General features: G+C 42.7%; 2 protein-coding genes across 11 annotated transcripts in view; one reads left to right on the top strand and one right to left on the bottom strand.

Moving 5' to 3' along the window:
- Nucleotides 1-9665, top strand: part of LYRM1 (LYR motif containing 1) — a 26628-nt gene extending 16963 nt beyond the window's left edge. For 6 of the 10 annotated variants that reach the window (XM_033839203.2, XM_033839199.2, XM_073792246.1 and 3 more), the window contains 3 exons: nucleotides 2853-3011; nucleotides 7814-7906; nucleotides 9034-9665. In XM_033839203.2, coding sequence (XP_033695094.1) covers nucleotides 2853-3011; nucleotides 7814-7906; nucleotides 9034-9150 — 369 coding nt within the window. In that variant the 3' untranslated portion in view covers nucleotides 9151-9665. Of the gene's footprint in view, nucleotides 1-210; nucleotides 1579-2852; nucleotides 3012-7813; nucleotides 7907-9033 lie in introns of those variants that run through there. The other 4 variants (XM_033839202.2, XM_073792247.1, XM_033839201.2 and 1 more) reach the window with 3 other exon arrangements.
- Nucleotides 9550-13834, bottom strand: part of DNAH3 (dynein axonemal heavy chain 3) — a 198285-nt gene continuing 194000 nt past the window's right edge. Inside the window, exon 63 of the mRNA XM_033839481.2 lies at nucleotides 9550-13834. Coding sequence (XP_033695372.1) covers nucleotides 13481-13834 — 354 coding nt within the window. The 3' untranslated portion in view covers nucleotides 9550-13480.

The raw sequence follows: 13834 nt of genomic DNA, 5'->3' as shown, positions 1-13834 counted from the left end.
GCAGAGGCTCCGGACACACAGGCTCAGCGGCCATGGCTCACAGGCCCAGCCGCTCCATGGCATGTGGGATCTTCCCGGACCGGGGCATGAACCCGTGTCCCCTGCATTGGCAGGCGGACTTTCAACCACAGTGCCACCAGGGAATCCCCAGCCTGTGTCTTTTTGTTGGAGCATTTAATCCATTCACATGTAAGGTAAATATCGATATGTATGTTCCTATTACCACTTTCTTAATTGTTTTAGGTTTTTTTTTGTAGGTCCTTTTCTTCCCTTGTGTTTCCCACTTAGAGAAGTTCCTTTAGCATTTGTTGTAGAGCTGGTTTGGTGGTGCTGAATTCTCTTAGCTTTTGCTTGTCTGTAAAGCTTTTGATTTCTCCATTGAATCTGAATGAGATCCTTGCCAGTAGAGTAATCTTGGTTGTATGTTCTTCCCTTTCATCACTTTAAATATATTGTGCCACTCCCTTCTGGCTTGTAGAGTTTCGTCTGAGTAATCAGCTGTTAACTTTATGGGAGTTCCCTTGTATGTTGTCATTTTTCCCTTGTTTTAATAATTTTTCTTTAATTTTTGTCTATTTGATTACTACATGTCTCGGCATGTTTCTCCTTGGGTTTATCCTGCCTGGGACTCTCTGCACTTCCTGGACTTGGGTGGCTATTTCCTTTCCCATGTTAGGGAAGTTTTCAACTATAATCTCTTCAAATATTTCCTCGGGTCCTTTCCCTCTCTCTTTTCCTTCTGGGACCTCTATAATGCTAATGTTAGTGTGTTTAATGTTGTCCCAGAGGTCTCTTATGCTGTCTTCAGTTCTTTTAATTCTTTTTTCTTTATTCTGTTCTGCGGCAGTGAATTCCACCATTCTGTCTTCCAGGTCACTTATCCGTTCTTCTGCCTCAGCTGTTCTGCTATTGATTCCTTTTAGTCTATTTTTTAAAATTTTTATTATTGTAATGTTCATCTCTGTTTGTTTGTTCTTTAATTCTTCTAGGTCTTTGTTAAACATTTCCTGCATCTTCTGGATCTCTGCCTCTATTCTGTTTCCGAGGTCCTGGATCATCTTCACTATCATTATTCTGAATTCTTTTTCTGGAAGGTTGCCTATCTCCACTTCATTTAGCTGTTTTTCTGGGGTTTTATCTTATTCCTTCATCTGGTATATAGTCCTCTGCCTTTTCATTTTGTCTGTCTTTCTGAGAATGTGGTTTACATCCTCCAGGCTGCAGGATTGCAGATCTTCTTGCTTCTGGTGGATGAGGCTATCTAAGAGGCTTGTGCAACCTTCCTGATGGGAGGGACTAGTGGTGGGTACAGCTGGGTGTTGCTCTGGTGGGCAGAGCTCAGTAAAACTTTAATCCGCTTGTCTGCTGATGAGTGGGGCTGAGTTCCCTCCCTGTTGGTTGTTTGGCCTGAGGAGACCCAGCACTGGAGCCTACAGGCTCTTTGATGGGGCTAATGGTGGACTCTGGGAGGGCTCACGCCAAGGAGTACTTCCCAGAACTTCTGCTGCTAATGTTCTTGTCCTTGGGGTGAGCCACAGCTGTCCCCCACCTCTGCAGGAGACCCTCCAACACAAGCAGGTAGGTTTGGTTCAGTCTCCTATTGGGTCACTGCTCCTTTCCCTAGGTCCTGATGCTGACACTACATTGTGTGTGCCCTCCAAGAGTGGAGTCTCTTTTTCCCCCAGTCCTGTTGAAGTCCTGCAGTCAAATCCCGGAGGGGCCACAAGATCTTCAGTCATCAGAGAGATTTTCAGTTGTACTTATTATACAGTTCTTATGTGGACAAGGAAGTAGACCAACAATTTTGAGAAATATTTTCGACAAGGTTATGATGAACTAAAAAACAGTTTGCAACCTGACAAACTCTGGGTGGAATTGAGCCTGCAGATTCATTTTATGTTTGGTACTCACATTTTCAAAAATAAGGAATTACTCGGGCTTCCCTGGTGGCGCAGTGGTTGAGGGTCCGCCTGCCGATGCAGGGGACGCGGGTTCGTGCCCCGGTTCGAGAAGATCCCACATGCCGCGGAGCTGCTGGGCCCGTGGGCCATGGCCGCTGAGCATGCGCGTCCGGAGCCTGTGCTCCGCACCGGCGGAGGCCACAACAGTGAGAGGCCGGCGTACCGCAAAAAAAAAAAAAAAAAAAAAAAAAAAAAAAAATAAGGAATTAAGGTCTTTTTTGAAGTTTCATATTTTAAAAATCTCGACTGCCACCTATTGTTAAGCTATCAGGAAATCTGGCACCCTTAGGCCCTCAATTCTACATGACAGCAGCTGGCTGGGGCAGAGTAGCAACTGTCCCCTTTCAAGGGGGTACATCTTCTCTAGTTGGCCACTGTCCCTACCCAGCCGGTTTTCCTCATTTTGTTACCTGCCAGGCTCCAGAGGCACTTGAGTTTGCAATCCCTGCATTAAACTCAAGTTCACATTTAACTAGAAAATTCAGTTACTCAAAATGTGGCTTCTCCTATGCACTCAGGTTAGTGATGTAATTTTACCAGAATATACACTAAAAGCATCATTCCTAAGATATTCTGGCAAAGAATATACTGGTTTAAAGAACACTAAATGTGCATTTTGGTTTTGTCATGGTCATAAAAGTGGCCATCATGGCAAACAGCAAGGCTGAGCGACCTTTAACCATGGGATGACGTACAAGGCCATCTCGGAGACGCTGGTATTCATAATAACACCGTTCTGGCAATGCCAGCAAACAGATCTGTTCAGAAAGAGCAGTTATTTCTAGACTAATTAAAGAGCTTGATTTTTAAAAATGTACAGCTGCCTCCCTGCCTACTGTCAAATTGAATTTTTATGCAAATTTTTCCTCTTCTATTTTGGTGGGTCGGAAGATGACAACGGCAACACGACAAGAAGTTCTTGGCCTCTACCGCAGAATTTTCAGGCTTGCGAGGAAATGGCAGGCTGCATCAGGGCAGATGGAAGACACCATTAAAGAGAAACAGTACATATTAAATGAAGCCAGAACACTGTTTCAGAAAAACAAAAATGTAAGTAGGTTCTAGCTGGAGACTGCAAGGAGGAGAGCAATTTCTTGTGGTGCTTGTTCATTTCTTCTCTGTCCTAAAGTTGAGAGGACTGAGCAGCACAAGTGACGGAGTGTGGAGCAGGAAGGGGCAGAGGCACAGCCTAGCGGGCTTGCCCAACCCGGGCTTCTCTCTTCGCTCTTGGCAGGTCTCAGTCCAGCGGGTAAGTGGCTCAGCATCTTCAGAAGAGCCCATGAGCCAGGTGACCTGAGTCAGGCCAGTGAGAATTTTCAGGGTAGGATAGGTTCCTCACACGCTGTGCCTATTGTCAGCCACTCCCACAGGAGGTGCGCAGTTAAATTTGGTTTTTTTTTCAATTCATAAGCTATTCAGAGCCTCCAAGTATAAACCCATTCAGAGGGAAGAGAACAGGTTTAAGATGGGGTTCCCTTCATAACTTGGCTTTGAACTCAAGCCTCTGGCTAGCAGAGAGACTTTGCTCTTTGGGACCTCAAAATTGGGTAAAATAGTGCCTCCATTTGCTAGTTGAACCCAGACACCAGGGAGCCAAAAACCATTCCAGGAGGCTTGACTCGACAAACCATAAAGCATCTAGCTGTCAGCTCCTTAGGAAGACTGCCTGGCCCTAAGCATGGAAGGCGGCTTTCAGCTCCTGACTTTTCTTGCCTCTTTCTCATTGATCTCATGGATTCAGCACTGTCACTGTTCACTTCGTGAAACTTCCTGACAATTTACTCTCTTTACTTTTCCCTCTCTGACCCCATCTCAGTCTCCTTTTCTGCCCTGTCTTCTTCACACACACTCCTACCAGCTGTAAGCGTCCTCTGAAGGTCAGCCCTCTGCCCTGAGAGGCCCAGGCACCATGGTTCCAGATCCCATATCTTGACCTGTCATCAGCCACCTGCAGGAACTCACCACAAGCATAGTAGCCCAAAGCAGAACTCATCTTTCCACAAGAACACCTCCCCTTCCCAGCTTTCCCATTTCTGTCATAGCTCCTGCCACTATTTTGTGACCCATTGCTCTCATTCTTTCATTCAGCAAGTAGCTGAGTGTCTACCATGTTCCAAACACCAGACTAGACATCAGGGATATAACTGAGCAAAACTGAGACAGGGTCCCTGAAAGATGTTTCAGAGTTAGATAGAAATGTAAAATTACAATTGGGGTAGTGCTATACAAGAAACCGTCTCGATCTACAATATCCTTCCCTTCTCATAATCCCTGAAGTCTCCCTGCTTTTAATACCAACCTGCTTGTGGACTTTTTCTGCTCTTACCATAGACCATGCATACCACATCAGAGTGTATGTACCCCCTAAGGTCCTGAAATAGTCCTTTGAGGAATAGAAGTAAAATATTGTAAGTGCTGTTTCTATTTATTTTTATCGCTCTTTTAATAATGTCTATTATATATATATTTATAATGGAATTATTACTATATTTAATAAACTTATAAATACACATATGGGGCTCAGAAATTTTTTTTTTTTTTGGCCACACTGTGTGGCTCGTGGGATCTTAGTTCCCTGACCAGGGATTGAACCCAGGCCACAGCAGTGAAAGTGCCAAGTCCTAACCACTGGACCACCAGGGAATTCTCAGGGCTCAGAAACTTTTTATTGAAAGAAGTATATGATCAAAAATTTTGCAGACCACTGAGCTATACCTACTCCTAATTAGTTGGTGATATTCTCTTTTTTTTTTCTTGTTTGTTTCATTTATGTTGGTATGGTCTCCGTAACCAGATTGTCAGTTCCTTGAGCACATAGACAGTTTCTTATCCTTTTCTAGTATATGTCATGGGCCCTGCCTTGTGGTTGTCACTAAATTACTGAGCATTTACAAATACTTTGATTCAGTTGATCTTCTCCAGGAAGTCTTCCTCAAGTTCTCTGCCCTCACCCGACCCCATGATGGCCAGCTACTCCGCTATATAGGAATCTAGATAGCAGTCTGTAGCAGTCATTGCCCTTGTTGATTATATACCATTGCGTCAGAGTTGTTCTGCCAAGGTAATATCCTTGATAGTTGAAGGCAGGGACCATGACCTCACAGTGTCTAGTCTGGTGCTGGGGATATCATAGTAGTATGTGCCCAGTAAACCTTTGCAGGTTCACTCACCTAACTACTGCCCAAGACCCTTTGGGTTTTCAGTTAAGGCAATAATAATCCTTCATTTGCCTCTGCTTGAATTGGCCCAATGTGTTGTGAGCCAGAGGGAGGTGGTGTATTTGCCAGTGGTGAAGCCCGCGTGCCTAGAGCCTGTGCGCCGCAACAAGAGAAGCCACCACAATGAGAAGCCTGCATGCCTGAACGAAGAGTGGCTGCTGCTTGCCGCAACTAGACAAAGCCCGTGTGCAGCAACGGAGACCCAACACAGCCAAAAATAAATAAAATAAATAAATTTATAAAATACTGGGACTTCCCTGGTGGCGCAGTGGTTGAGAGTCCACCTGCTGACGCAGGGGACACGGGTTCGTGCCCCGGTCCGGGAGGATCCCACATGCCGCGGAGCGGCTGGGCCCGTGAGCCATGGCCGCTGAGCCTGCGCGTCCGGAGCCTGTGCTCTGCAACGGGAGAGGCCACAACGGTGAGAGGCCCGCGTAACCAAAAAAAAAAAAAAAAAAAAAAAGCTGGTGGTGGTTATTATTATTGTTACTACTACTACTTTAGATAATCGGTGAAGATAACCACTTTTTTTTCCAAACATAATACCATAAGGATTAAAAATAAAACTTTTTTAGAGCAGTTTTAGGTTTACAACCAAATCAAGCGGGAGGTACAGAGATTTCCCAAACACCCCCTACCATCAAACATACTGAGCCTCCCCATCATCAACAGGATTAAAAAAATTTAACTCCATAAAGTTTCCCGGGGCTTCCCTGGTGGCGCAGTGGTTGAGAGTCCGCCTGCCGATGCAGGGGACGCGGGTTCGTGCCCTGGTCCGGGAGGATCCCACATGCCGCGGAGCGGCTGGGCCCGTGAGCCATGGCCGCTGAGCCTGCGCGTCCGGAGCCTGTGCTCCGCAACGGGAGAGGCCACAACGGTGAGAGGCCCGCGTACCACAAATAAATAAATAAATAAATAAAATAAAATACATACTTGTTTTACCATGTATTAGAAAGAAAACAGTATCAGATAATTTTGCAAGTACTGTGCTTAGAGAGTCCACTTAAAGAAAAAGTTTAATATTAGTATAGGTAGTTGTGGATATGGCAGAATCATGCAGGCAGCCTCTGAATGACTGATTTGGAGAACTCTACCCCAACTTGTTCAAATGGACAGCTGGAGCCCCAGAAGCCCTCAGCCCCCTTAACCACATCTTTATTAGGGGTTTCTTTCTTCCTAATCCCTCACGTAGACATAAGTAGTCTCTTGTAACCTCACTTGCTATAAGTGCTTAATAATAACCCAAAGGTATCTCATTAATTGGTCTAAATCCTAATGAGCAAATGAGAACATGGAAATCTACTCCCAAGGTGGACATCAGAGCAATAGCTTCTGAGAAATACAGAGGTCAGAAAGCTGAGCCTCTGTCCCAAGGGACTCAGCTGTGGTTCTTTCTATGTGTTGCAGTTTCTGGAACTTTACTCCAAGAGGTACCATAGGACAGAATGCCCTTGGAATTTCCAAGCCACGATGGCCCAGACTTCACTGTGGGTGTCATCTGGGGCTGATGCAATCCCAGCTCTGCTTTGAGGCCCACTTACAAACTCTTAGCAGAGGCATGTGTTGACTCATTTTCCATCCTCGGAATGAAACGGTTTCTCCCCTTCTCCTACCTGGCTTTCTGTTTTTCAGAATGAACTTTTCATTCCTTTACTTGAAATTGGACTACCACAATTTAACTGTTTTGAAATTTCAAATGTCATTTCTTTTCCTCACTAATGAGCAAGACAGTTTACAGTTCAAAATAGAAGGTGGATCATTCTCCAATGTCTTACTCGGGGTTTCTAGACAGCACTTGCTGATAATTGGGTTACTTGGAAGTAACTTGATCAACAAGGGGAGGATATGAAGAAGCACTGTTGTTCATTGTTGGTGGGAATATAATTTATGGATTGCTCTTAGGAATGTAAATCGGTACAGCCTCTTAGAGGGTAATTTGAATCTACAGGGAATATCTGTGAGAATTAAAAAAGCATGAACCCTTTAACCTAGCAGTTCTCTCTCTAGGAAATGATCTTTCAAATATATTTGCATGTGAGCCAAAAAAAGTTTTAGAGGGATCCACTGTTTATAATGGCAAAAGATTGGAAATAACCTAAATGTCCATCAGTAGAAGATTGGTTAAATTATAATACAGCCTTATGTTGGAATTTTGTGCAGCTGTTAAAAAGAATGAGGCAGCTCTGTATGTGTAAATACAGAAGGAGCTTCAAGTTGTTAGTGAAAAGGCAAGGTTCAGAACTTTCAGTTTTATAAGTAGAAATGCTAAGTTTACAGAGGTATACTTATATATGCATAGAATATCCCTGGAAGAACAAACAAGAAACTTCTGATAATTGTTGTCTCTGAGAAGGGGAACTGTGGAGACAGGAAGAAGAGGGAGACTTTGTTTTACATTATATCCTTTTGTATTATTTGAATTATTTTTACCATGTGCTTGTATTATCTACCTCAATAATTTTTAAAAGTTAAATCCATGGGAAATTTTATGCTAAATTGCTTTTGATTTTTTAAATTACCAATATTTAATTTAGTGGCTAATGAACTGAAAAAAGTTTAAGAAAATGTGTACCTATACTTTATGTAGCATTGGAAAGATGCTAACAATCTCACCTATTTTTTCCCTTTTAATAGCTTACAGACACAGACCTGATTAAACAGTGTATAGATGAGTGCACAGCCAGGATTGAAATTGGACTACATTACCAGATTCCTTATCCAAGGCCAGTAAGTGTGACTCCAGTTAACATGTGGTGTGTACTTATCCTTGTCAACCCAGTTATTTCCAAGAATGTGTACCAAGAGGGCTAGTGTTTGCTGAGAAGTCTAGAGCTACCGTAGCAGGCATGTTGGAAATAAGCTACCCTTGCGTGGCCACCAGCCCATCACAACAGACTAAAATGTCAATGAATGCCTGATTTCTCCTACTTGAACAACTTTCCCTTATATGGAAGGGAAAGCCAGCTCACATTTACATAGCTTTCTCTTCTGACTTTCACCTTTTTTATGGAAATATTTTTATTTTCCTTATTGTAAAACACAGGTTTATTGTTAAAGAAAGAATAAAATTCAAATATTAAAGGAATGCATAAGGTAGAAAGTGAAAATTGTCAAAAATTCTCACCCTGTGGAAATGACCGCTATAACTGTTGAGTTGGACCATATGAAATCGCCAGTATTCTACTCTTGACCTACAAAAACAGCAATTTTATATTGTATTTGCTCAGCCTAACAGTTTGGTAGTATATCCTTTTAGTCTTTTTTTCTATACTCACGTACGTACATGTTCTTAAAGTATATGGGACCCTAGGCATACTGTTTATCGCCTATTTATTTTATTTCCTCTCTTTTGGATATCTTTTAAAATGGATGCATTGTATCCTATTGTAAGAATATGCCATAATTTAACCAGCACCCACCCTTTCACTAGACATTTATGTTGGGCCCAGTTTTCCACTATGCAAAGAACATCTTTGTGTATACACTTTTTTCCTCACCTTCTTTGGACTCTCATCTCACTGTGTGATCTGTGGTTTTTTCCTCCATGCAGGAAATATGGCAAAGAAGAGCACAAGCTTTGGAATCATACAGATCTGGGTTCAAATCCTGGTTCTATCACTTAGTGTATAATCTTGAGCAAGTTATTTAACCTGAACCTCCATTTTCTCATCTGTGAATATTAGAATAATAATTCTCTATGAGATTATATTGAGGATTAATGTGTATAAGGACTATAAGGAATCATGAGCCAGTATAGAGTTAGCACTTAGCAGAGAGCATGGTACTTAGTAAATCTTCAGTGAATATAAGCTGCTGCAATGAATATAATTCTTAATATTATTATTATTATTCAGATTCATCTACCTCCTATGGGCCTTGCCCCACTACGAGGCCGGGGACTTCGAAGCCAGGAGAAATTGAGGAAATTTGCCAAACCAGTATATCTCAAGTCTCACGATGAAGTTTCCTAACCCAGAAAAAAAGTTTTTTTCTGAGAATGATGAGCCAACTAGGTCTTAAATGTAAACCAGACAACAAAGCTCTTCTTGATTGGGAGCAAAAATCCAAATATCTTCTTAAAACCTTCAAAATACTGGTACTCACCCCATGGCATGTGCTCACACATCACTACAGTTTGTCAGGATCTTGCTGCCTGAGTGGACAGCACTAACCCTAGAGGTCATGGACCTTATATCCTCACTGAAGCATCATCTGGAAACAAGACTAAGGCCTGTGGGCAGAAGACTGAAAGGTGACAAAGCTCTTCAAGGGAATGCCGATCACCACACGTGCCAGCTGATATGAAGAAATTAGCCAGTTGCTGGAAGTTCTCATGGCTACTATTAAACTATATACCACCCCTCAGAATATTTTTAGGCTTTTTTTTTTTCAAGTTATACATTTGCTTAAAAGTGGGTTTTTTGTGTGTGCTTTGTTGTCTTCTGACACTTCCAATTTCCACATAAACAACTCCCCTTAAAAAGCGCATCATTGGATCAATCGTGGTTTTTCACTGAAATTTTATATGAGACCCATCTCTGCCCCAGACATACACATACACAAAAGTTCATGTCTTAGGTAAATGCATATGTTTAGTTTGTCTTAAAGCCTATAATTACTTTGGATACACTTAGGATCTGAAAGGCTCACTAGAAACTCATACTGCATTCATTATGAGAATTTTACATTAACATAATTAGGAAGTACAAGAGCTAAGCTGGCTTTCAAATTATATCCAGACTGAAATGGGACAAGTAGAGATCAAAACATAAAGGACTTACACCCCTGCATGTGTGGATACAGGTGAGATTCCCATGGCAGTTCATTTGTATGTCAGCATCCTTCCCTCTTGCCTCCAAAGGGGCTGGGTAATCACCAATAAAGAAAAATCTCTAGTGATTTTGGTCTCTCTCTGCTGTTTTCCCAGAATGGCCTTGTGATCCTCAAAAGCAGCAGCTGATAACTTCCTGCCCATACCTAGATTTAGGATTCACACAGATTCTCTAATTTAAAACATGTATATTTCAATTTCAAAACCCGTTCCTGTGAGCAGGAACATACCTTTTCATGCTCAGGATAAGTAAGTATTACAGGGTTTGGCAGTGACATGGAGAGCAAATATCATACTGTGTCAGTAGAGATATAGCATGTACATATTTAACACAAATGCAGCTATAGGCCTTTGATGGAGAGAGAGAAATGTACATGTGCTGGCAGGCATGTCGGCCCCTCCATGGCCATTCGGTGAGCACATACCCCAGCCTCGCTTCAATTAGGAGACATCAGTCTGCTATTCCATCAGTCACTCTCCTATCTGATCTCATTGTGGAAGCATTTCCCTACCAAGAGGTGGTTCTGATGTTTAAAGGTAAGTATTTCTAAAGCAATATAAGGCCTGTGAACTCAAGCCAACTGCTTTATCTGGTGGTCAATCAATGAAACACTGACCTGTTCTTACATTGGAGGAAAAACTGGCTGTGCTGAACTGAGTGAAACATGACTTGCTGTCTCCATCATTGTCCCTTTCTAAGTAATTCAAGGTGATTTTGAATATGCAATTTTTGTTTTACGCTGTAGGGGTTAGAAACCATCCTTCCTACCCAGACTCTTCCAAAATGGAAGTCCATCTAATGCTAGCTAACCTCTAAGTACCTTCTGTGTGCCAGGAATCTTCCCTAAATGTGCATTTTATATGCCTAGCCTCCTTTGCAAAGATGCATATTCTATTACACAGAAACATAATTTCCTGCCAAACTTTCCATGAAACCTATTTGTTTATATTTTTTTCTTTTCATTTTCTCTCCAACCCTATAAAATCTCCTTCTTTGGTCTTTTAAAGGTATCCCCTACATCCCCTCTTTCAATGAAGTTTTCTTCCAATGCTGACAAGGACTGAAAACTATTTACTCAACAGCTAGATTTTTAAAGAGCAAGGACTAGCTTGGCGACAAGGTTTGTCTGATGTCATCTGCTGAGGTATTTCTAGGCAGGGCCTACAGCTTCTCTCGGAGCTGATCTCTGGCCATCTCTGCCCCAGGGCCCCAGCCTCTAATTCACCAGGACTCCTGAAGAACCTACTGCTCTCTCCTGGGGGTGAGGGGGAGAGACATTAATTAACACATGGACCCCAACAGAAAATGACCTTAAATTTAGGGGAATCTTTTGAATTGAGGGAAATTTTTTAAGTTACAAAAATTTAATCCATCGTACAGGAACATCCTGTCCCTTGACCCCTGAGGAACGAAACAGTCCCTGCCTCCCTCAGCTTTTGCCGCTGAAGGTGGAGTTAGATAACTGTAAGAGAAATTCAGTTCTCTTAGCAACCTTCTCACTGCCTCATAGCTTACAATCTGACTTACCTAGCCAGTCGAAGATTCAGGGATTTGGGATCCTGACCGTCTTTCCATCTCACATGGCTTAGCAATCTATTTGGAATAATAGAGAGTAAGGCAGTTCCAGCTATCTATTAATTCTGATTGTCTTTCCTCTATTGGAAAAAGTTATGTTTCTTCGAGAAACAGCTTTTAAGCTACCTACTTGGAGCTGGAAGAGAGTGGCTCCACCTCACTGTCTCTTTATCAGCCCCAGGCAAGATTTGGAGAACTCCCCTTTTGCACTTAGGATCAATTAGATGATTTGCTGATCTCAGAATTCAGAGTCCTCAATCAGAATTTGATTGGCTCCACATTCCCATGAAGAAACAAGTTTTCTGGAATATGTTTATGTGGTTCTCAGAAGCTTCATTTAAGAAAAATCAAAGACCCCAAGTCAGGACATTTCTTCTAGTGAAGAGGCAGGGAAGCCAGGCCAGACACATTAAGATTCCCAAAAAGCCTTATGTCTTTGCTCATCTATGGACTGACCAAGGGAATGCCCTAGAAGTAGCCATTTAGAGCCAAAGAGCCACAAGAGAGAGTTGGTTGAGAATATATCAAGGATTTGATTTTTATCTCCCTCAGGATTCTCTTCCAGCTGGCCCTGGGGAGAAACAGTGATAAACTAGAAATTTCTTGGACATGGTTGTTGGAACTACGCATCTCTTCTAAGATTCTACATCACAATATAGTGAAGTCCTCAGCAAGGAGGCAGCGTGAAGCAGTGAAAACTGCACAGGTTCTAGAGCCAGATAGACCTTGGCTCAAAACCTGGCTTTTCAATGTGAAAGAGCTGGATGATTGTAGGCAAGTTAGTCTCCTTGAACCTCTAGAGGGGGAGACAATCATATCCAACATAGGGACAAGCAAGATATCTAAAGGCCCAGGGACAAACCATGGCAAGCAACAAATAATGGTTCTCTCGCGTCTCCTTTCTTCCTGAAATTTCTGCCCACCTGTGTAGGCTAGTGGAGAAGAATTGGGGTCCCAGTTCTACCACTGGCTAGCTGTAAAATTGAGCTAGTTACTTTTCTAAGCCTCCATCTCTGCATCACTGAAATGGACATAACGATAATACCGCATAAGATTGTTGTGAGAAGTACATTTTAAATATATCAAGAGCCTTTAAAAAGTAAAAGTGGGCCAAGCATCTTTCAACCTATGAGAAGCCCTAATGTTAGCCCATGTGAATAGACTAGGAGAGAAGCACTTAAAGATCAGTGACAGTTACGGCAAAATAATAGGAAAAAAAAAAAACCAAAAAACCCACCAGGCAGCTTAGCCACATGACTAAAGGTCTAGGTTGAAGAGTCCCACTGCCTGTGTTCAAATCTAGGCTCCACTATTTTAGTAGCTATCTGATTTGGAAAATATTGCTTTCTCTATATCATGGTTTCTGCAGCCATAAAATAAGGATAATAACCCACTTTATAGGAATGCTCTAAAATACCTGGCTCATAGCAAGTGCTCCATTAATATAACGGTTATCATCATCATCGTCATCATCCCATGTGACTATCAAGAAAGGAAAGCTAGATTTCAGTCAAGAATGAAGTTCCTGGGCTTCCCTGGTGGTGCAGTGGTTGAGAATCTGCCTGCTAATGCAGGGGACACGGGTTCGAGCCCTGGTCTGGGAGGATCCCACATGCCGCGGAGCAACTAGGCCCGTGAGCCACAACTACTGAGCCTGCGCGTCTGGAGCCTGTGCTCCGCAACAAGAGAGGCCGCGATAGTGAGAGGCCCGCGCAACGCAATGAAGACTGGCCCCCGCTTGCCACAACTAGAGAAAGCCCTCGCGCAGAAACGAAGACCCAACACAGCAAAAATAAATAAATAAAGTACTAAACTTCTACCCCCAACACCTTCTTTAAAAAAAAAAAAAAAAAGAATGAAGTTCCTTTTATTTTCTCTGTTGAGACAGATGCCATCAGTTATCTAGCTGGCACAGTGAGGCTACTCCTCGGTTTACCCAGTGCTTCTGGGGCCTGTCGGTTGGGAGTTCAATGGATAGGACATAGTTGGTGGAGTGGCCTGTGGTGGAGAGGATACCTCTTCGGGCACTTGTTTTGTAGACTGGACACACATAAATGTTCTGATGCAGAAACATTGCATTTTCCCCAGGTTTCAGCCAAATAATGGGCAATGGGTCATAGAGGATTCTGGGGAGAGACTCCCCGATCTGCATCGTTTCCCTATCCCAACGGGCGCCTTCTAAGAAGAGTCCTTTTATGTAGGCCCCATCTTCTGGGTTATCCTCCATGACTGTTTCTTGTGTGGTTAC

The sequence above is a fragment of the Tursiops truncatus genome, chromosome 15 (genome assembly GCF_011762595.2).
Source record: "Tursiops truncatus isolate mTurTru1 chromosome 15, mTurTru1.mat.Y, whole genome shotgun sequence".
NCBI classification, from domain to species: Eukaryota; Metazoa; Chordata; class Mammalia; order Artiodactyla; family Delphinidae; genus Tursiops; species Tursiops truncatus.
Note: the sequence above shows the minus strand (reverse complement) of the source record. Positions and strands in the feature narration are given on the sequence as shown.